The following is a 22,501-nucleotide window of genomic DNA, read 5'->3' as shown; positions in this document are numbered from 1 at the left end:
ATATAGATCCAGTGGGAGAAAGGAGAGAGAGAGACCTCAGATCTAGATCCCTCCCTACCTACCTCGTCGGAGCCACACCGTCGTCCTAATCTTCAGATGCATGGGGGTCACAACGCACTAGGATGAGAGAGCACAGAGGGAGAGAGGTGCGGGCTCACCGGAAGCCGCCTGCCATGGCCCCAACATCCGACGGCCATGGATGTCACGACGAAGGAGAGGGAGAGAGGTCTCAGATCTAGATTCCTCCCACCTACCTCATCAGAACCACGCCTCGTTCTCATCTCTAGACGCATGTGCGGGGACAGGTGCCATGGAGGCCCCCAGACTTTGAAGGAAGCTGCAGTGGAGGAAGGGTGGCTGGATCCATAGAGGGAGAGGGGAGGAGGCTTGCTTGAGCCACCATGAAGTGGGGGAGGAAGGGGGAGCAGCCGCCATGGAGGGAGACATGGGTCGCGGCCACAGCGGAGAAGCAGTGTGCGGTGGAGGAGCTTTCAGCGATGCGGAATGAGGAACGACCGTGAGAAGTGATTTCTTCGGTGGTATGCTGACCATTGCTAATCTAATTGGGCCGCACGCCCAAAACGCCCGATGTCCGGAGGAGACGGACGCCCGTGTTATATCATTTCCGTATGAAAAGTCAAAAATACCCTATGTCTAAATATCTAGTTAATTTTAAGTATTTAGTGATCCCAAATGAAAAAACTCAAAACTTGAAAGTCGTATATCTCATCGAGATCTACAATATTTATATAAAAATATTTTTATTTGATTTTGTATAAAAAATATTTTTTTCTAAGACATATTAATCATATCAAATCATACATTTTTTGTATGGAATTCAATGAAAATAATTTTTATACAAAAATTATAGATATTGTCGAGATCTACAACTTTGTAGTTCTGAGTTTTTTCATTTGAGGTCATTAAGATGCTCAAAAAAAATAATTACATATTCAGCTTTGAGGGTATCTTTGACTTTTCAGACAAATAGTTTGATATCGTTAGAGCCAAATCTGACAGAAATGGCATGAAAAATAAAAAAGTTTAGAGCAGTGACACCTGTAAGAGTTTAACTTTTTAATGGCTTGAACTTTTATAATGACATACTCCCTCCATATCGCTAATAGAGGTTGTTTTGCAGTTTGAATGAAGTTGAACAAAAGATGTCGTTCTACTATATGAACGCATCTTTGGACGCCACTGCCCCTGGCGCTTAGGCTCCCGCACCGTGAGGAGTTATTAGCGCCGCGCTCATTGCATGTACGATTGGCCTTCCATCCGTGTGAGTTATTAGTGTTGTGTGAGAATGGATGAAGAATGAATCCAAATGATTCTCTGTTTATTATTGATATGTGTATTACATATATATACTGTCTTGTTCGGCAGTTGCTATACAATGAAAAGGTGTCTATACAGAAGAGGACCTTTCGTGGCCCTTACGTTTGCCTAGACTAAGGCTGTCTCCAATAGGAGACCCATTTGGGAACCCAAACCCAAAATGGGTCTCCAACACAGTACCTATAGCCTCCAACAGAGTACCCATACAGAAAACCCATTTTAGGTATCAGGAGAGGCATAACCCGAATTTAGGTATTCTCTCTCCTCGAGACCCATTTGCAGAGAGTGTTTTCTTTTAGGTCTCATTGCTGGAGAAGACTAAAAATAGGTATGGAACCTTTTACCTGTAGCGCTACCCAAAGGATAAATGGGTCTTGTATTTTGGGTGATGATTGTTGGAGATAGTCTAATGACGTAATTAGCACGTGCTAATTATGAGAATTACTCTAATTGATCACTAATTGATTATACTAATTAATCTTAACAATTAGCGCTGGCCACTGGCTGCTCGCCCTCGCGCACTGCAAAACGCAAGCAGCTAAGCCAAAAAAATACGGGTAATCCAACATGTATGCATACAGCAACACCACAAAACGCAAGCAACTAAGCCGGAAAAAAAGATGAGGAATCGATGAATATGTTTCATGAAAGCAATAACGCTATGCATAAATTGCAAAAAAAAAGTGAGACTGTGGGCATTCAAACTGTGGACAACGTCCACATAGCATGGTGAAATAGCCACTCTAACTACAAAAGGTTGTTGTCTATATAACACCCACATTTGCATTTAATAGGGTAAACAGGAAAAAATATCCACTAATTAATAACTCGTTGGTAACCCCCCTCATGTCCTAAACAACCTCTATTAGAGCATCTCCAACCATTATGCATTTGAAGTTATGCATTTTAGGCAAATTGCAAACCCCCAAATGAAAATGGCAAGACTAAAATCGGGTGATCTCCAACCGTTATGCAAAATGCCAAGTCCATCATCTTTTTTTTCTCGGAAATTTTGTTTCGCGGCACTCTTTCCCGTGCGGCTAATCGATCCCGCGCCAAACAGCTCGCCGTCGTCTCCCGTTCATCAATTCCCGCGCCAAACAGCCGCGCAATACCGATCGTGAGCTGTGCAGTTCGTCGTTCCCGTTCGCAGTACCGATCGCAGTACCGATCTCCCGTTCCGTTAGTTTCCGTTCACCGTACCAGTTCGTCGTATGTTGGCCATCAGTTCATCATCGTATAGGTTCGCCCTTTGGCTCCAGTACCGATCTCCATCAGGTTCTGTTCCCCATCAATTTCCGGTCACCGCCATCAGTTCGTCGTCAAGGCAGGTCGCCGCCATCAGTAGAGTCGTCCTATCGCACGCTGCGTCGTCCTATTGTGCGCTGCTTCGTCCAAACGCGCGCGCGAAGCTGGCGAACGTGGACGCGCGATGCTTCTCCTATCGCGCGAAGTGGTGGCAGCGCGAAGGGAAACCGCGCGAAGGGAAGAAAAAAGCCCGCGAGGTGGAACCGAGAATCCTGTGATCTCTATTTGCATAGCCGGACTCCTTTGGCATATATGCCAAGTTTCCCCCTCCAGATGCATAGCTATGTAAAATGTAAAGTCCAAATGTATAACGATTGGAGGGTTTTTTTTGGAGTTTTATGTATTTTGATAAATGCCAAGTCCATTTGCATAAGGTTGGAGATGCTCTTAGCCATACGGAGGGAGTATACGTAAAAGCCTAATCATTCTACGCATTTCCAAATTTCCATCCATTCATTTGTGCTGAGTGACTGTGCACATAACCTACATCATACAAGCCATTGACAGGTGGGACCCGCTTATGAGATACATCCTCCTCGTCGGAGCCGTGTCGGCGGCGGCGGAAAAAGCCGGGGAACCAGCCACCGATGCTAAAACCACAGACGTCGTGGGCAGCTTCCCTCCCTCTCTTCATCGTCCGCCGCTGCTCGAGATCCGCGGCCAGCCCATCTCCTGCCGGTGACCGGCGGCTCTCCTTTCTCCCGTGAGAGCATTCCCACCCCTAACCCTTTCCTCTCTTGCCCTCTTCGTTCTAACGTTTCAGCGGATCCGCAAAATTAGGGTTTGCAAGCGGCGGATGAGCACGCTGGCGCAGCCCAGGTTCGCCCCTCTCCCTACGGAGCGAATTGAATCCCAAACAGATGCTGGTCAGTCCTCGTCAGCCCTGAAATCTCGAGGGAGCTAATCACTGACACTTGCAACCGTGGAATTCGTGTGTGATCGATGCTAATATTCGTTTCGGGTTTTGGCTTGGTTTCCAGGTGCTGCTGGGTACCAGTTCCGGCTGGTCTCTTACAACATCTTGGCCCAGGTGTGTCTGTTTTTGCTTAGCTTTCTGGCATAGGTGGATGATGGTGGATTGCCAACCGTGCCTAATAGCTTGCTCTGTGTTTCAGGTTTATATTAAGAGTACGTTTTTTCCTCACTCTCCATCTGCATGCCTCAAGTAAGCCCTTGATGACCACCTGTTTGTGCTGTTTATTGGATTTTCCTTACCGTCATGGTACTTGGGTTCTAAATGCTGTATAGTCATGATGTCTGAGAAAGTAAGAAACCATTGACATTTCCTTATCTAACTATTTCCATGTGGCTTACTTGAACTAGGCTTCATAAGTGGGAAAAAATGATATTGAAATATACAAATTTGGTTCCATGAAGGGTTACGCAGCAGATCTTAATCAAACTGGATGGCGTGTTTGCTAAATGCTAAGCAATACAACATTTAGACTTTGCTCGTAAAAACTTATGTACATTGTAAGTCATTCTGGCTTCTCTAGGTGCATATCTTTTGCTATGTACCTAGATATCATCGTAAAATCTGTGTCTAAGAAAACCAAAACGACTTACAATTTGGAATGGAGGGAGTACTATTACACTATATTAATTGTCACAACAGATATTGACAACATGGCCCCTAACCTATGTTCCTCTTTCATGTTTGCAAAATAGGTGGAAATCTCGATCGAAAGCTATTCTTACAGAACTGAAGAGCTTTGATGCTGACCTCATGTGCATACAGGTTATCTTTCATGTGAAGTTTTAACATTAATAACACCCTTTATGTTATGTCATTATCTGGTCATGCAAAGTTCTGCAGTGTTAATTGTTACTTTGCAGAATATGTTGGCTTTTCAGTTCAAATTTTATTCTTATTATCTAGGGTTTTGTAGCATCCAAAAAAATTGCCAATGAATATGAAGAAATCCAACAGATTGTGCTGTTGTGGCATCGTTGGCCAAGTATAGAGGAAGTCACATCCTACCTTTTGTGTGCTATCTTGCCCCCCCCCCCCCCTGCTCCCCGGCACACACACACACACACACACACACAAAAGGGAGAATCCGCTTCTTTTCTTCCTGTCCTCTGAGTCCTCTCTATATTCCTGGCTTTCCTGTCTTTGTCATCTGTCCACAGCTGCTCCTTCTGTTCCTTGGCGCCCAGGAGCAGTAGCAAACTTCATTTGCTTATGATACAATACCTGTGCTTATGCTGAGAATGAGGCAAGGGGTTGCAAGATGGAGTACTAATGGTGTTTATTTCTTTATCTTATGAAACAATTCCACCCTCTCACTAGATGGGATCAATGACATGGCCCAGTAGGGCTTGTAATGTAACGTTAGGCTAGTATGTATTAATTTTACTTTCCTCTCAGAAACTGAATTTGGGTTTTGCCCAAGTAGATTCCAGCTATCACATGTAGCTCAAAATTATCCTTGTCCTATTTGTTCACAAATAAGTTTTTTGTGATGCTGGCGTACCTACTATCAATGGCCATTCTCTTTTGTGTGGAATGATTCTCTTCTGGTTCATACTTGTAAGCAATATATAATTCATGTGACTCGCACAGGAGTTGGATGAGTATGATACCTTCTACAAGAAAAATATGGAAAACTCTGGATATTCAAGTATTTACATTCAGCGATCTGGAGACAAAAGAGATGGCTGTGGTATATTCTATAAACCTAAAAGGTATTAATATTTCCCCTTAAACATGTCAACTACTGATCCGAGGGGGAAAAAAGTAACATTTAACCTCACCCATCAAAATATGTGTTCTCTTGCATCCAATTTACTATGGACAATTTCATGAAAACTGATCATTAATAGCTGCCTACGTGTCTTCAGTTTTGGAACAATTTCTTCCAAACAAATGATCAGTGATCTAGAAAGTGGGACTTGGCGTCTATGCGCATTGCAAAAGTATTTTAACCTCATCACTTTTCTTTGACTCTCTCTTACCTTTGCAGTGCAGAACTGGTGCAGAAAGAAGGAATACATTACAATGATTTAGTGGAAAAATACGTTCCTAGTGATCATGTAAATAGTGCCCAGGAAAATAATTCTTCAACAGAAGAAGGTAATTGGACTTGTATCCTACTATAATAATCTCATGTGAATCACAGTGGGGTGCTCCGTCATGAATCTTTAAAGTTGTAATCTAGGCCAGTAATGCTACTTACAAGCTATATATTAGAACGGGCAGTTTTTTTTTTGTTTTGTTCTTAACGATTAATGAATATGTCATTGGAGATGCATTATATATCAGTGTCTAATGAGTTAACAGACACCTCTAACCTCATACTGTAGCTATTTCCTGTACTTTGGATATATCTCTTGCCTGGTCTGATGCTAGACATTAATACTCCATGATGTCTTTTTTTTTCTCTCTTTTTGCAGACAAGAATGCAAAACCAGATAATAGCAAGCGTGGAGATCCAAATGATCCACGTGTAAGATTGAAGCGTGACTGTGTTGGTCTGCTCGCAGCTTTCAAGCTTAGTGATCCTTGTGATCACATTTTAATTGTGGCAAACACACATATTTATTGGCAAGTGATACAGAAAATTACACTCTTTGGAATATGCTTTCACAATTCACTGTATATTTTTGTTGTGTTTGGTCTTAGCTATATTGGTTGACAGCTGTACAGCAAACGTATAAATTTCTGGCTGATGCATAATTCTGTAGGGACCCAGAATGGATCGATGTAAAGTTGGCTCAGGCAAAATATCTTCTTTCGAGAGTATCTCAGTTTGAGCAACTCATCTCAAATAAATATAATTGTAAACCTTCAGTGATCATTGCTGGTGACTTCAATTCGACCCCTGGTGACAAGGTATGCCTTGCATTTATTTCATTGCTTTCTGAAGCTGATTGACTTGTAAAAACGTCATGTTGTGCTTACATTTTCCTGGACATGTATATGGACCACATGGGATGCAAAAATATCTTATGGTGAATGGACTTATGGACTTAATTGTAGATCCTAAGATCCATGCTCTATTGAATGATATTAGAAAGGGAACTTCATGCACAGCAACTCACATATTGGTTTTGTGATATAACATAATCTGTCAACCAGTGTTGATTTTGGTTTCAATACAACTTTGTCTCACCCCATCTGATTAAATACTGCAATTTTCAGGTATACAATTACCTTGTATCTGCCGGCGGTGAAACTCCGATCAAGTTAAGCAGCCTTTATGCTGCGAATGGAGGGGAGCCAGAGTACACAAACTACACTCCTGGCTTTACTGGAACACTGGACTACATATTCTTGTCCGATGGTAGTTCAATAAAACCTACTAGCCTACTTTGTTTGCCGCGAGGGGATTCTGAGGATGTGAAAGGAGGCTTGCCCAACTTTCAACATCCTAGCGATCATCTACCAATTGGTGCTGATTTTCTGGTAGTTAACAGCTAATGCAGGTGTTGATAGCATTTTCAATAGAAATAGTAAATGCCATTGAATAATTTGTGTTGTTAGTTCAAGTTTCAGAGTTTAAATGTAATATCTCAAGGAACAAGCTTTTCTTTTCTTGTAGAGCCAATAGCAATTAACAATGCGAATTGTATTCATCAATTTTAATATGATTGTGTGTATGGGCATTGCGGATTTTGTTCTTAATTTTTAAAATGATTCTTCTTCCTTTCGTTTTCTAGTACTGAGTATAGAGGGATTGGTAGAGCTCGGTGTGCAGCAAATGATTTTTCCTTCCTCTAATTTTCTTTGATGTATAGATGAGGGATTAGCAGCGCTCGGCGTGCAGCGAAAACTCAGGTAGATATATGATGTCAGCTGGAGTAGCATTATCTACGGAAAAAAAACTTTTAGGTTGAACGCAGTCCAACTTGTTTAACTGAATAAGTTCAACACCAGGAAATGAACCTCGCGGTGTCATCCAAATTCTAAATTATTGTTTTCATTATGTATTCAAACGTAGTGTATAATATCTAAGTGCTTAGCAAAAGCTAAAATATCAAAACGTTTTATAATTTAAAACAAAGAGAGTATAAGATTAAGAAAATTGTTTGCTTCAACCTATTGTGACATATAATTGATTATAAATTTCTATACCATTGATTAGAAAAAAAAAAGGGGGGGATTGAATGAATACCCTCGGGCCTGCCCCTGGTATTATGCTAAGTGAGCTTTAAAAAGAATATATGTGCTGATAATTCTTTTCTCAAAGTATAAAAAAAGTCATCATAAATCGAATGACATTTTACAATGGCTACAGAAATAACGCAGCAAGCTGATAAGATCGTTGCAGTCGAATCTGGCCTCTTTTCCCCCTTCGCATATCTAATACCCTACGCCCTACGATCTCCATGATACTTACGATGTGTAAAACCCACCTCTGAGATGTTAATTTCTTCAGGTACAAGCATTGGCAATGAGGCAGTGTAAGCAAATGAAACTGTCCATATAAAACACATGTAACAGGCAAACCATTACATAAAACGACATAACTAGTTACATAAAGTAATACTAAATCTGTAGAAGAATGGTCGTGGCACGCATGTATGTATGTACATATATGCTCGTTTGATGATAGTTCTTGAGAAGCCTTAGAGGTGTTAACACTGGACAAATCCAATCTTCTCCTATTTTGTTTCTCCATGCTATGATCACATAATGAAACTGAAATGAGACCAAAAAGGATGAGGGTAAAGCCCAACAGTGAGCGTTACATCATCTCCAGATAATATATATGTATTCTACTCTTCTTTCTTCTCCTTTTCTCTCCTCTCTTTGATCAAAGACGAGCAACATAGTGGCAGTATTGTGCACACAGCCTCAATCAACAGGCAAGCTGGCAGTGCTGAGAAATCATCTCCAGATACTCCCATGAAGGCAGCAAGAGCAACTCCAAGATAGCCACTGACGATAGTGGCAAGGGCAAGTGCAGACATGACAAAGGCCATTACCGATCCCTCACATCCAGCAGGGCAAAGTTTTGCAATAAGAACACTGAAGGGCAGAACCTTGAAAAACATAAGACCCTCGAGCAACCCGGAGAAGACAATCGTGTATATGGAGTCTGGTATTCCGACCTTCCTGTATATTCCCTGAACGAATAACACATCTGACAACATTATGAGTGCTGTGACAAACTGCAGAACTGATAGGACCTTCCGTGCGGACATTGTTTTGAAGTACTTGTTGTATGACATGCTCCAAGCCAAGAGAGCCACTTGCCCAAACACCTTTGATAAGCCAATAACTGATGAGTCTAGTCTTAACACTTCAGTCTGATAGAAGAACATGGTCCCAAGTAGAAAAGGTATGACGGCATAAGACACTGTAAACCATATGATTGACCAAAACATTTCAGGCATAGATAGGGCACATGACAGCTCTTTGACTTGCTTACGGATGCTGGTGAGTGCTGATAGATTGCTAGGAGTAGCTGCCTTTGGGAGTTTGAGAGAGCTCTCAGGTATAGCCACGGTTGTGAAGAACTGGAGCAGGAGAAGGATTGCGAAAAACAGAAACATGATTTTGGGAGAAAAATAGCTGAGTGCAATGCCTCCAAGGAGGTTTCCTAAAGCACCAGCAGAAGAGCCGAACATCCAAGCAAACGATTGAAGCTGACCTGATCCTGAGGAAGAGGTCACTATCTTCCCAGCCTCCGCCACAATGGCATCATTGGCAACCTCACATATGGAAGCACCAAAGTTGCTCAAGAGGAGAAAAATGGTAAGAACCTGAAGAGAGATATCTTGCCAAAGTGCAATTGCTAGCCATGAAATTGCCTGCAAGAGAGCTGGAACCACAACAATCAAAAGGCAAGTTAGCATGGTAAATGCAAAAAATCAGTAAGAAAAGAGTATGCATAAGCCTTTGCAAAGACATTAGTACAATGCTGACGTGATTTCTATGCCCATCCGTTCATCAAGGATTTATAAATGCATGCTAAAAGTAGCCCCTAAAATGGCTTTGGTGTGGAACCTAGGTCCCTGGGTTCACTTGACTTGTCTTTTGGGTACTTCTCAGGCCATATTTTCTGTTAACTGATGTGATTGGCTGGGTACTTCTCAGGCCATATTTTCTGTTAACTGATGTTATTGACAGATTGAGCAAAGTATTTATCGTTGCCAGAACAACGTAGCTAACTATTAAATGCTTCAAGATAAATTGAAATACAAAGATTCAAGTGATGCCAGCAAATTGTTTGGATGGTCTTTATAAATTGAGATGCAGAGTAAAACATATTTTCTATGAAGCCACAGTTTGAATCATGGAATATTGGAATAAGTTGGTTCACCATCCTTGAATTTCATCAAGCACTTGTGTTGGGCAAGAAAGAATATTTTAAAGTGGACAGCTAGGGCCACATCAAAAGTTGACAGCGCATTCATGCTTGAGCTAGTTGGATTGGGAGCTTTCTTGCTTGGTGATTTGTGAATCTGTGAAACATCAACAGGAGAGCAAATTTGGTGGAGGACCGTGTAAAAGTTGTTGCCTTGAAAGGCAACTGGGGGAGGAAAAAAGTTCACAAAGACGAAAGGTAATTAGAAGAAGAAAAGAAAAGGTTAAAGAGAACAGACGGGACTGGTGAGCAAAAACAAGGACATGCGGTGCGAGAGCATATTCTTTGCGGTGCTGTCATTTGCCATGGGACACACATGTACCGACAACACGGGAGAAAAGAATGTGAAAGATCCATGGGTGTTTATTCTGTCACTGGGAAGACAACGCGAAAGCAGAGAAATGCTACGCATATTCATAGGCTTCACTAATAACTACTCTGTTCATGTTTAAGAGCTAGATTAATTAAGGAGATATATATACTGAATACCACATGCAGGACTGCAGGTTTTATAACAGGTCATCCTTAAATTAAAGTAAAGGGATATAATTATGTTTCGGATAACAAAAATCCATCCTGGTGGCATAGAATTCCCAAAATTAAGCAAAAAGCAAGATTCGAGGGCAATGTATTAGATTAAGTCTGCAAAGGTACGGTGAGACTAATGACGACGTAATTGGTAACAGCAGATGTGGGTTCGGGATCTAGGCAGCAAATACAAGAATACAGATGAATAGATGATAGTAAAAGAGAATGGGCGAGAGGGCGTACCGCCGATGGCGACGTAGGGCAGGCGTCGATGGCCGCGTATGGGGACGGCATCGGACAGGAGGCCAAGGAGCGGCTTGGCGACCATGGGTAGGTTGGCGGAGGCCTGGAGGATCTGCAGCGAGGAGGCGGCGACGCCCATGCCGTCCTTGAGGAAGAAATTGACGCCCAGCCACGGGAAGAGCCGGAAGCCCTGCACCCAGAACCCCACCCCGATCACCAGCCGCCGCCTCGCCGCGGCCGCCGCAGCAGCAGCACCCTCCAGCTCCTGCTTCTCCTCCTTCTCCATGACTAGGCCTCCTCCTCCTCCTCCTCCTCCTCTTCCTCTTCCTCTTCCTCTTCCTCTTCCCGTCGTCCGGGTTCAAAAATCCAAATCTTGATCCCGTCACTTGGGCTCTGCTCCTCCCGATCCAAGAGAACAACAGACTGTGAGCTGGCTCCTAGTGGGTTCTCGCACCCACGCGTACGAGGACACGTAGAAAGAACAAAGGACATCCTAGATTTAATTTAGTTTATTTTACCGGAATTTGATTATTGGTGCAGCGGATCCACGATGCAGGGGGGAGGTGAGCACGCGTTGGGAGGTCGAGAAAGGTGGAGTGCCAGGAGCGCCGCGGCCGAGCATGTTGGGTGAGCGGTATGATATGGACGAGCATGTTGGGTTTCACCAGGCCCGCCGACCATGTGGGCCACCACTAACAATTCATTGCTTGCCGCCTCCGGCCTTGTTTAGTTCAAAAAGTGAAAAATTTTCGGTACCGTAGCACTTTCGTTTATTTGTGATAAATATTATCTAATTATAGACTAACTAGGATTAAAAGATTCGTCTCGTGATTTATAGTTTTTGTTTTTGTCTATATTTAATGTTTCATGCATGTGCCATAAGATTTGATGTGACGGGAAATCTTGAAAACTTTTTGGTTTTGAGGGTGAACTAAACAAGGCCTCCGTGTCCCTGTCAGGCGGTGCAGCTAAAGCTAAACTTACTCTCTTTGATGAATCGAATCCAGTTCCCAAAACATTTTACAAAATTTTTCAGATTTCTCGTCATATTGAATCTTTAGACGTATATATGGAGTATTAAATATATGCGAAAATAAAAACAAATTGTACAGTTTGGTCAGAATTAACGAAACGAATCTTTTTAGCTTAATTAGTCTCTGATTGGACAATATTTATCAAATATAAATGAAAGTGCTACAGTGTCAATTTTCTAAAATATTTTGGAACTAAACAAGGTCTGAAAAAAAGCTACTCTCCCTTCAAAACAAAATCTAATCCGAAATTAGTATTCAGTCAAATGATTCAAAATTTGATTAAACTTGTTCGAGTCTGGCCGTCATTCAACGGTGTTTTTTCTCGCAAAAAATCAACGAATAGCATATTTAACTATGACTTTTTAGACAAGCGAACATACTCCAAATATATTAGTACTCTAGAAAGTCGTTTTGGACAATGCTTGGGTCAAACATTAGGAATATAAATCATCAATAACTTTTAATTTGTTGAGTTTGCAAATGTAAAAATTATATAAATAGAGTTATCTTGAAAAATACTTTCATAAAAATATACATATATCATTTTTTCCTAAATATTTTTATAAAAATAAGAGATCAAAGTTGTATTTCTGAGACTGTATCGCTGTACTAAGCGACTTCTAAATTCTATACGGATGGAGTATTTGTCATACTAAATAAAAATATTTGCATTCAGTATGAAATAATTTTTATTGCATACTCCATAAAAAAAGTCGCTTAGGATAACAACACAGTGTCCTAAGTCCAACTTTGACTCTTTATTTTTATAAAAATATTTTATTAAAATGTGGTATATGTATATTTTTATGAAAGTATTTTTCAACATAAATCTATTCATATGGTTTTCACATTTCCAAATTCAACAACTTAAAAGTTATTCATGATTTATATTCCTGATATTTAACCTAAATCTTGTCTAAATGACTTTCTTTATAGGTATGGAGGGAGTATTCATTTTAGAGTCACTAGTATATTACCCGTGCTAACGCTACGGTGACATTTAGAAAAAAATTACAAAACTAAAAAAAATCATGAATCAAACCTCCACAGCCTCTGACCCACAATCGCTGCTTCTTGACACAGTCATTGTCACAAGGAATCAAGAATGACTGGGTCGCACTCCGCTTCTATTTCATCCCCCAGTGCTCGCTGTAATCACAGTCACCCGTCAAAGGCAGGATAGCACTCGAGCAACAAGATTACTCTAGTGGCTAGCAGCAGCTTTCCAGAAAGACGCGGCCGGGCAGTGCCGCTGGTGCGCAGCTAGCAGTTGAGTACGTCGTCAGCCGGGCGAGCCATGGAGAAGAAGACGGTGGTGCTGTACCCGGGCGTCGGCGTCGGCCACCTCGCGCCGATGCTCGAGCTGGCCAAGGCGTTCCTCCGCCATGGCGGAGACCAGGTCGACGTCGCCATCGCGGTCTTCGAGCCGCCCGTCTACGCCAACGGCTTCGCCGCCACGGTCGCGCGCGCCAAGGCCTCCAACGCCTCCGTCGCCTTGCACGTGCTTCCCCCGCCACCGCCGCCGCCACCGGCCTCCGACGACGCCGAGCCTGATGTCCCCTTGGCCCGGATGCTCCGCTTCCTCCGCGCCACGAACGCGCTGCTCCGCGACTTCCTCCGCGCGCTGTCGTCGTCGTTGTCGTCGTCGTCGTCGCGCCGCGTCCAGGCGATCGTCCTCGACATGTTCTGCGCCGACGCGCTCGACGTCGCCGCCGAGCTCGGCCTGCCCGTCTACTTCTTCTTCCCCTCGGGCACCGCCGACCTCGCCTGCTTCCTCGGCCTCCCCGCCATGCGCGCCAGAGTGGGCACCAGCTTCGCGGCGCTCGGGAACTCCGCCGTCCTGTCGTTCCTGGGCGCTCCTCCGTTCACGGTCGCGGACCTGGCGCAGGGGCTGGCGGACGACGGCGAGGCGTGCAAGGGCATCATCGGCGTGGCTGCTCGGATGCCGGAAGCCCGCGGCATCCTCATCAACTCCTTCGAGTCGCTGGAGCCGCGCGCGATGCGGGCGCTCAGGGACGGGCTGTGCGTGCCGGACCGCCCCACGCCGCCGGTCTACTGCGTCGAGCCAAGAATGGGACAAGAAGTCCGTCGTGCTCCTCCAGAGATCAAAGTCTGCCCCGTCACCTACCACCGCCACCACCGGAGCCGAGGAACCGACATCGACATCCATTGCGGCCGAGAGGCTCCGCCTGGCGCCCGGGTCCCCGCCGCTGGGCGACCTCACGGGGAGCACCGATGCCGCCACCGCGGCACGGGTGGAAAGCGAACGGGCGAGGTAGCCCTCCAGGGACCCCTTGGCGCCGCCGGGGCTCTCATGCTGCGTCCCGGGGCGCGGCGACTCGTCCTTGCGCGACGAGGGCCTCCGCTTCTTGGCCGGGAAGAACTACGGTGAGCCGGATCGCGGGGAGAATTAGCGCTTGAGGCCAGCCCGACGCGGTCCTCCACGGCCGGGGTCCGTTTTCTGCGATATGGAGTTGCCATTGCGATACAGAGTTAGGGAGATGACGCGCGAGGCTGATGACGGAGAGTAGAGCGGAGAGTAGAGATGTAAGGTCGTGATCATACTTCTAATCTGGGCCGTCTAATCTGTATAATATGTGTTGTGAGTCGTTGATCTTGTAGGTGGGATTTGCCTGGAGAAGATTTTAATTATAGTAGAGATAAATATGATAATATTTTTTTATTTTTATTAAATTTATTGAAGATGGACTTTGACCAGGTTTAGAATTACATAGGATGAAGGTAGTACTACATTTGCTTATGTAGTAATAGTTCGATATATGTGTTTTTTTTTGGGGGGGTATATGGGTGGGCTATGATGTTGTAGTTATGCATGTGTATAGATTTCCTTTTTTAGATGTGAATAATCTTCTTACAACATCTCCAAAAGACTCTTTATATTTTTTTGGTTTATAGGAATAGAGATTTTGCTTAAAAAACTCTTCAATTAAATATCTATAAATATAGGTACTCTTTATTTCAGATTTTTTCAATTAGATTTTTTTTTGAGAATCGGATTTTTTTCAATTAGATGAAGAGCGAGAAGAACGATTTTTACTCAAATGGCTCTTTAAATGGGCTTTCTTCTCATAGCGAGTGGGTTGCACCGGCGGACCGGCCCAATACATCTCGAGCTCCAAGTGAGCTACACCGATGCTTCTCCGCCCAGCTCAGATCCGGGAGGCCAGCGGCGATATGCGCCGTCGATGGAGCAATCGGACGGCTAAGAGAATACCGCACGGCTCCGCCGTGTCCCCCTCAGCCTTCTCGTCACAAATCGACTAGGGCGTCTCGGACGGAAGGAGCCCATCCAACCCAACGCAGAAGCAAAAACCCCCCAATCTCTGCGCCGCCGCCGCCGTCGTTCCCTGTCGTTCTTCGGCCTCCTCCGCCGTTGTAGTCGCGGCCTCATCGTCGCCTACCGATCTCCACCGCCCCCACTGCCACCGATCCCACCAGAGGTGTCGACATGTCTCAGAACAACCCGTCCCAGCTCCTCCCCTCAGGTGCGCGACGGACCCAAGAATATATCACTTTATTACGTTGAGCTGTGCTCGCGATTCGGTTGTCTCTGCATTCTATATTTTCATTTTCGGGGGGTTCGAGTTCTTGAATCGGCTGTTTCCTTTTATTTACATGGCGTGCGCGGATTTGTGCGGTGACCAGAGCTGATCGACCGGTGCATCGGGTCCAAGATCTGGGTGATCATGAAGGGGGACAAGGAGCTCGTTGGCACCCTCTGCGGCTTTGATGTCTACGTCAATATGGTGCTGGAGGACGTCACTGAGTAGTATGTCGAAAATCATCCCCGAACCCCTAAACCCTAGTCTATGTTCTTCTACGTTGCTTCGTAATCCTGATGGTTACCCTTGTTTGGTTAGATGTTTTTTCAGTTTAGCTCAGACCACTCTCTCACCCAGCTGTTGCTAATATTTACTGCAAAAATGCTGTTCATACTCATTGCATCATGTTGGTGGGGCTTGCACAATTTCTTAGATATAGCTAACCTAGTGAATTTTGGTCGTGATCTTTGCTATAGAGGATAGTTCAGACTTCAGACCGATTATTCTGTCACGGGGCATGGATATTACATAACTTTTAATGAAAAAAAAGATAGCTTGTGTTCGATACATGTAAGCAGTGGAGCTTGAATAATGTCCAAGAGATAATTAATCTAATGGGTGTTGCTTCATAACTTTGTAAGGGAGCTCTAACCTACTGCTCAGTCTCAGTTATTAACTACTTGACGAGAAAAACACCATAGCATTCAGAACATTATCCTTTAGAAACCTCCACCAGTAAGGATGGTCCGATGATCCATTATTATTAGTGAAGGACAGCAGAGATGCAGCCAAGTTATCTAGTGATCGCATTCATATCTACTTTCAAAACATGGTTCCTTTTGGAGGTTTGATAAACTCCTGGTTCTAAGAGACTCAGAACTCCAGAATTACAGAAGCTATCTCCTTAACTTTTAAATCAAACTCCTACCTTGCAGCAAAAGATGGTAGTTCATTTTCTTTGCCATTCTGTATATAAGCTGCAATAATCCAACACTTCTTTAGAAGATGATCCATTTTAAAGCTGTAACTAGATAGTGAACTGTTCGGTTTCCCCAAGCCCATGCCTTGTAGTTTATAGCAAATTTTCTGTATATTTCGAAAGTGCAGGAGTTTTGGTGAATCAAAATGTTGATATCAATTGTTCTCCTCCGAACCTCAAGTTGCAACACTTAGCTATAATAGAAACAAATGTGTCAAGTTAACTTAGATCTATTTTCTTCACCAGTTCACCTGCTCTATTAGTGATTTATAGCTCTATTTCAAAGCGTTGCCTAGATGTCCAGGCGGACCCAACTTGCCTTGGGTCACCTTGTTGCCTTTGAAACCATGATTTTTAGTGTTCAATTGCTTTTCTGAAATTTAGTCCATAATCTCACCAGCTTCATGTTTTATCCTGCAGTGAATACACTGCTGAAGGGCGCCGCATTACAAAACTCGACCAGATCCTCCTGAACGGCAACAACATAGCCATTGTAAGTATCATGATCAGATAATGCTCATTTTAGTGCTTTCGTCGTTGTCTAATGCTGATTGCCATGTCTAAGACACTCACTTGTCCTGTCACAGTTGGTTCCTGGTGGTTCACCACCTGATGTGTAATGAGCTTTTGCTTCCCAGAGTAACCATTCTGGGTGAAGGAATCCCCTTTAACTTTGCACCTTATTTTGGGTAATCATTGGGTGTTTCTCATCTCGGATGTGGTCCCCTGTTCGTGATTGTACCGAAGTTTATTGTTTACTCTGTGTCAGCATGGAAGCTCTCTTCTGTATTGAACTTACTGACCTGAAGTAGTGTGCCTGCATAGCTGTGGTTATATGATTGGCTATGCTAATTCTGTGTATCTCTGCTCATCATCATTGTACTGCAATGTGAATGGTAATGGATTATGAAGTAACCTGATAACTCGAAGTGCATCGATTGTATTTGGCGTTTGCTTGGCAGCATTACTGATTTAGGAAATCCCATTTCTATTTCACCTGCCGTCCAAAATCAGTATAGGGCAAGTCTTGTTTAGTTAACAAAAAAATTTGCAAAACTTTTCAGATTCTTCGTCACATGAAATCTTGCGGCACATGCATGGAGCATTAAACATAGAATTAAAAAATAACTAATTGCACAATTTGCCTGTAGTTTGTAAGATGAATCTTTTGAGCCTAGTTAGTCTATGATTGGACAATATTTGTCAAATACAAATGAAAATGCTACAATATCCATTTTGCAAAAAAATTTGCAACTAAACAAGGCCCTTGTGATTTGAGAAGTCTTGGTTAGTTAAATCAGATTTGTAGTATAATTTATGCCTATTTATTTGACAAAATTATTTGAAAAGTTCTCTCTACAAGTTTTCTGTAAAGTCTTGTGGAATCTCCAAGGCTATTCTGAAAGTCTGATTTACCTCCTTGTGGCTGGCTGACGTGACGGCTAACATGATGCCATGTTAGCTAAAACCGCTTTAAAACAACTCAGGTAGGTAAATCAAATGAATTCAAGAGTTGGAGTTCAAAAAAAATCTGATCTTCGTGCGTTGACTCCACATTTGCTGCCTCAAATTTGACTGTTGGGTGCCATTTTCCCTCTTGGCTTAAATTGGCCTTCGCTTCGAGATCACCCTCTTGCCTGATGCCTGAGATTTGCCCTTCTCGCTGTCTGTTGCTGCCAACCCCTCCCCCCATCTCCCCCCACACTTGGTAATCTTCACGTAAGCTCAACCTCCTAGGTGGCAAACAACACTGCTTGGTCCTCTTTCCCCCCAAGATCCACCACTACCAGGCAGTGTTAGTCTACACAAAGATCCACCACTACCAGGCAGTGTTACTGTGTTAGTCTACACGTCTAATAAGTGGACCAAACGGGTCATTTGTTGTATAGCTATTTATTCAAGCTAAATGATCATTTAAACGGGCTAAATGGTGACTAGACAAGATAAAGGGCTGATTAAGTAGACATGATAAGCCACAGTGTAGGGTTCACACGGCGTGAAGCAGGCTAAATGGTAGTGTAGGTGATTAGCGCTACCAGCCCTAGCAAGTGGCGAAGCTGAATAAATCTGAAGGGGGGGGGGGGGGGGGGCGCTGCCTTGTAGATGGATAGATTTGAATCATAACTATGGTGGAGTTTAACCCTATTCATTGATATTCAAATTTTTTATGGGTGCATCCGCATCCACGACTTTACATGTAGCTTCGCCGTTGCTCCCAGCTAGCGACCCTCTGCCCAATATCCACCCTCCTTAGTCACCATCCCCACCTATGCACCCTCACTATTTTCCCTTTGCCCCAGTCTTTCATCTCAGTGCGTAATGCAATGCAATCCGTGGTTTTGCATGTTACTTGGTGATGTGTTGCACCTAGTTTATAGGTCAACGAAGTTAACCTTCCATCTTTCTTATCTTGATTTCCGAAACAAAACCCCATAGATATAATTGCGGATTAAATAAAACCCTTATAGGTGTTGGTCAACTCTTGACAACATATGTCTAAATCCTCCCTCTTTTAAAATACAAAACCAACATGTTAATGTTTAAAGCTTCTTTTCCTAATTTAATTACTGCTAGCTCTCTTTCACCTTATTTTCCTTTATGAAAATCCCTTTGGAAAAATCTAAAATAAAATGCGCTAGTCATCTTTGACAAAGTTAAGTCAAGGCAATACCCTTTTAGATTCAAAACTATCTTAGTTTTCCAAAAAATAAAGTTATTTGAGTTCCTTATCAAATTCAACATAAATTTATCTTTTCTTCTCAAATGATAACATGATGCATTCCATATAGATTAATGTGCATGATGAAGTGCTAGGCGTGATTTATTTTTTTCTTAGATTTAAACATTTAAGTCAACAAATAAATTCTCGGGCAATACCAAATTCATTAGAAAACAAGTTGTAAATCCTCTTCAGTAAAAGGAAACACTCTTTCTCTACCTAGCGAGTGGACCGTTTCTGGCCCAAGACCCCCCTCTCAACCAATGAAACCCTCCCCTAACACACATCTTTTTCCTCCTGTCCAATGCCCCTAGTGTCAACCCTCCTCCGTCTCCCGTGCATAGCCCACTGAAAGCCTTATGTTTGGTTTTGGTAATTATAACAATTAGTGGACTAACCTTTAGCCTAAGTATCAATTAAGCTAGGCGAAGTCCACACTAAGGTGGTGAGAAAATGAAAGCCCTAGTTTGTTTTTGGTAATTGAGTGGCAATGTTAGACTAAGTGTTGATTAAGCAAGGTAATACCATATCAAGGGTTGAGCAAGATGGCATTCATGGAGGTGATGAAGGAGGTCATAACATGATCAAGTGCTCAACATTTGGAAAAAGAAGAAAAACAAAAACAAAACCTTATGGAAGGGAAAAGTGTAAGTTTGCGAATTTGTTCTGCTAGTCAAGACGCAATAGAGTGCGTGATCAGGTTTAGGACAAATAATTATACTATCAAGAGGGGAGCTCTCTCTCTCTCTCTCTCTCTCTCTCTCGCATGCTCTGTTCCCTCATGACCTAATCCGTGCTACTGCCGTCACAACCACAGTTAGTGCAGTAGCGCAGTTACACAGGGTGACGTGTGGCTAGTACTAGCATCGTCGAAAAACTATAAGTACAATTCTAGATGTATTCTTGTGTTGTGAAACAATGATCATAACGAAATCATTAGATGGAGAACCTTAGAAAAACGATCTGATTCTAGTATATGGTTTAACTGTCTTTGCGAAACTAGCAGCTAGAGTGAGTCGACCAAACGAAATTACTCAAATTAATGATAGTTGAGGGGCCATCCAATTTGCGAAGACTCAGTTTCTCATCTTGGTAATGTGGATTTCAAATAATTGTCGATGAACATAGTAGAGTTAAAAGAGAGTACATAGTAAATGGTCGAAGCTACTAGTGCTATTCTACACCCTAGGTGTAGAATACTATTCTACACCAAAGTGTTATACTGAATAAATTTTAGTATTGTTCAGTACCTGTGTTTCAGTATTATTCAGTACTTCGCCTAGGTGTAGAATACTGTTCTACACCGCAAGTCAAAACTGAGCAGAAAAAATACTGAACAACTTTCAGTATCATCCAGTCATACATCCAGGACCGCGAAATACTGAATAATACTAAAACACGGGTATTGAACAATACTAAATACTAAATTTTATCCAGTATAACATTTTAGTGTAGAATAGTATTAAACTAGAAGAAGTAGGAGCACTGCTGCTGCGTGTCATCTCCGTCCCCGTGAAAGACGTGCAGTTTTTGGAAAAGAAGGAAACATCCACAGTACAGATTCTCTCATTCCACGTGTTGTATTCGTATTCAGCATCTTCTTCTTTTCAACCACGATTGGATATATTATTTGCATGCTAGTACAATCCTAGCTCGATACTACTGTTCATCTCTCAGTTCAGGCAATATATATATGTACCGAGGCTACGAGCGTGGACGTGCAATATATATATATATTTGCATGCTAGTCCTAGTCCTAGTCCCGTAGTCCGTGAACCGGAAACATGGACGCAGGCGGAGGACTAGGCGACGACGCGGCCCTCGAAGCGCTGCGGGACGTCCTGGCCGCGCTCAGCGCCACGGCCCCGCGGCTCGTCTTCAAGAAGACGCTCAACAGAGCTGACGTCGATCCGAACCAGGCGCGCCTGCTCATTCCCTGCCGGAAGCGCGGTGTCATCACCGACGCCGACGCGCTCGCGGCGTTCCTCACGGCAGAGGAGAAGGACATCGTGCGCGACGACGGCTCCTACCCCGACGAAGGGCGCCGCAGGGGATGCAGGTGCCGGCCTACGACCGGCACGGCCGGCGGTTCGACATGAGGCTCTGGATGGTCGGGTCGAACAGCTGCTACCGTCTCTTCGGCCCTCAGTGGAGTCGTTTCTTGGCAGACAACCAGCTCGAGGAAGCCATGGCGGTGGCGAAGGAGATGGGCAGGAAGCCGGAGGTGGAGTTCTGGGCGTTCCGTTCGGCGGAGCTGGAGCGCCACGTGGAGGCCGGTCAACACCCTGATGGGGCTCTAGGGATGGCGATTTTGATAAGAAATTGAAGTTGATATATATAATCTAGGGCGTAGTCGGCTAGGGCAATTCTAGGACAAACTAGATAGATACGGATTAATTAATTATCTCGAATAATGCTTGATTCTTGCCCCCTATAGCGTCTTCTTCTGTATGTCAATTTCATCGCTAGAATCAATGTATTCATATCTGTTTGAAACGCAAATGTAGAGTCCAGACTATGATATGCTCTGAAATTTCAGTGATTGTTGAAATGGTGCCATTCTAACCTGCTCACTGTGGTCTCCGTGGCCAAATAACTTTTCCTTGAACTTCATGTAGAAGTTGGTAATTCACAACATTGAGGTTTGTTTGCAAATTCAGATTGACACCTAGATCAATTGGAATGTAACGGACTTTAATGGCTGCATGTGTGCGAATCTATCAGCACCTCATAATCAGTAGATATTTGCACAGTTGTTGTTTCCCCCTATCCAAAGAACAAGTTTATACCGGCGAAAAATATTACCTGGTACCTATGTATACTTGTGAATTCCAGGTGGAATGCATTTACAGGTGACAGATAATACAATGTTGCCAAACAGGGTAGTTGTAAACCTTTCTGGTGGACACGAGTTGTTTCCAACTCTCAAAGAGTACGGAGTTTTGTTCCAAATCCAATCTCGGCATTGCAACACTGATGCAAGCGGTTACGGTGTTTTTCTTCCGGGCACATGGGTGGCGATCTAGTCTTAGAATTGATTGTCACTAGAGTGTGAGGTTTCTTTCTCTTAGGCTTTGTGTTTAGGCAGAAGCCAGGAGTGAATTCACTTTTATTGTATGAACTCGATGTAATGACTGTGAATTAATAAAATCCTTCCTTTATAAAAAAAAAATCTAATACCAAGGCTAGGCACGGGGAAGAGTTTTTTTTCCCTCAATACTTTGACATGGGGATGGGTAAAACCACTCTAAAACTTGCAAAAAGACAAAACGTCGAAACATGACATTATTTGCACGATGTGTAAATGAAACCACTAACAACTGCTATTTATTTCAACAGATAACCTTGGCAACTCTTGTTCTTCATTCTTCTATAAGTTTATACTAGTAATTAAGCTAATAAAAACTGCTATGGCCCATTATAAAATTATGAGGTATGGCTTTATAGTAAAGGAGGTTTCCCATGGAATCATC

At 43.3% G+C, this 22,501-nt stretch overlaps 4 protein-coding genes across 4 annotated transcripts; 3 read left to right on the top strand and 1 right to left on the bottom strand.

Moving 5' to 3' along the window:
- Positions 3,126-7,295, top strand: LOC8076845 (carbon catabolite repressor protein 4 homolog 4). Its single transcript, XM_002440994.2, has 10 exons — positions 3,126-3,349; positions 3,427-3,512; positions 3,627-3,676; positions 3,762-3,811; positions 4,315-4,384; positions 5,213-5,334; positions 5,613-5,722; positions 6,043-6,193; positions 6,334-6,481; positions 6,791-7,295. Exons 1-10 carry the CDS (start codon positions 3,234-3,236, stop codon positions 7,067-7,069), a joined length of 1,182 nt encoding a protein of 393 aa, XP_002441039.1. The 5' UTR covers positions 3,126-3,233; the 3' UTR covers positions 7,070-7,295.
- Positions 8,044-11,386, bottom strand: LOC8085077 (probable folate-biopterin transporter 7). Its single transcript, XM_002439690.2, has 3 exons — positions 11,252-11,386; positions 10,734-11,126; positions 8,044-9,416 (listed from the first exon to the last, which is right to left on the bottom strand). Exons 2-3 carry the CDS (start codon positions 11,017-11,019, stop codon positions 8,368-8,370), a joined length of 1,335 nt encoding a protein of 444 aa, XP_002439735.1. The 5' UTR covers positions 11,020-11,126; positions 11,252-11,386; the 3' UTR covers positions 8,044-8,367.
- LOC8085076 (UDP-glycosyltransferase 88B1) lies at positions 12,961-14,442 on the top strand. The gene has a single exon (XM_021448274.1). It carries the CDS (start codon positions 13,065-13,067, stop codon positions 14,157-14,159), a length of 1,095 nt encoding a protein of 364 aa, XP_021303949.1. The 5' UTR covers positions 12,961-13,064; the 3' UTR covers positions 14,160-14,442.
- On the top strand, positions 15,028-17,243 carry LOC8076844 (sm-like protein LSM5). Its single transcript, XM_002440992.2, has 4 exons — positions 15,028-15,273; positions 15,434-15,557; positions 16,730-16,802; positions 16,897-17,243. Exons 1-4 carry the CDS (start codon positions 15,237-15,239, stop codon positions 16,927-16,929), a joined length of 267 nt encoding a protein of 88 aa, XP_002441037.1. The 5' UTR covers positions 15,028-15,236; the 3' UTR covers positions 16,930-17,243.

This window comes from Sorghum bicolor, chromosome 9, assembly GCF_000003195.3.
Source record: "Sorghum bicolor cultivar BTx623 chromosome 9, Sorghum_bicolor_NCBIv3, whole genome shotgun sequence".
Taxonomy (NCBI): Eukaryota; Viridiplantae; Streptophyta; class Magnoliopsida; order Poales; family Poaceae; genus Sorghum; species Sorghum bicolor.
This window is presented reverse-complemented; position numbering and strand designations above follow the sequence as displayed.

Bases quoted from the DNA above. Each gene is read 5' to 3' on its own strand.
- LOC8076845 (XM_002440994.2), top strand. From the start codon at position 3,234: ATGCTAAAACCACAGACGTCGTGGGCAGCTTCCCTCCCTCTCTTCATC. The intron at 3,812-4,314 runs GTAAGCCCTTGA...TTTGCAAAATAG, and splicing joins TCTCCATCTGCATGCCTCAA to GTGGAAATCTCGATCGAAAG. The intron at 5,723-6,042 runs GTAATTGGACTT...CTCTTTTTGCAG, and splicing joins TAATTCTTCAACAGAAGAAG to ACAAGAATGCAAAACCAGAT.
- LOC8085077 (XM_002439690.2), bottom strand. From the start codon at position 11,019: ATGGAGAAGGAGGAGAAGCAGGAGCTGGAGGGTGCTGCTGCTGCGGCG. The intron at 9,417-10,733 runs GTACGCCCTCTC...TTGTGGTTCCAG, and splicing joins GCCCTACGTCGCCATCGGCG to CTCTCTTGCAGGCAATTTCA.
- LOC8085076 (XM_021448274.1), top strand. From the start codon at position 13,065: ATGGAGAAGAAGACGGTGGTGCTGTACCCGGGCGTCGGCGTCGGCCAC.
- LOC8076844 (XM_002440992.2), top strand. From the start codon at position 15,237: ATGTCTCAGAACAACCCGTCCCAGCTCCTCCCCTCAG. The intron at 15,274-15,433 runs GTGCGCGACGGA...TGCGGTGACCAG, and splicing joins GTCCCAGCTCCTCCCCTCAG to AGCTGATCGACCGGTGCATC. The intron at 16,803-16,896 runs GTAAGTATCATG...GTCCTGTCACAG, and splicing joins ACGGCAACAACATAGCCATT to TTGGTTCCTGGTGGTTCACC.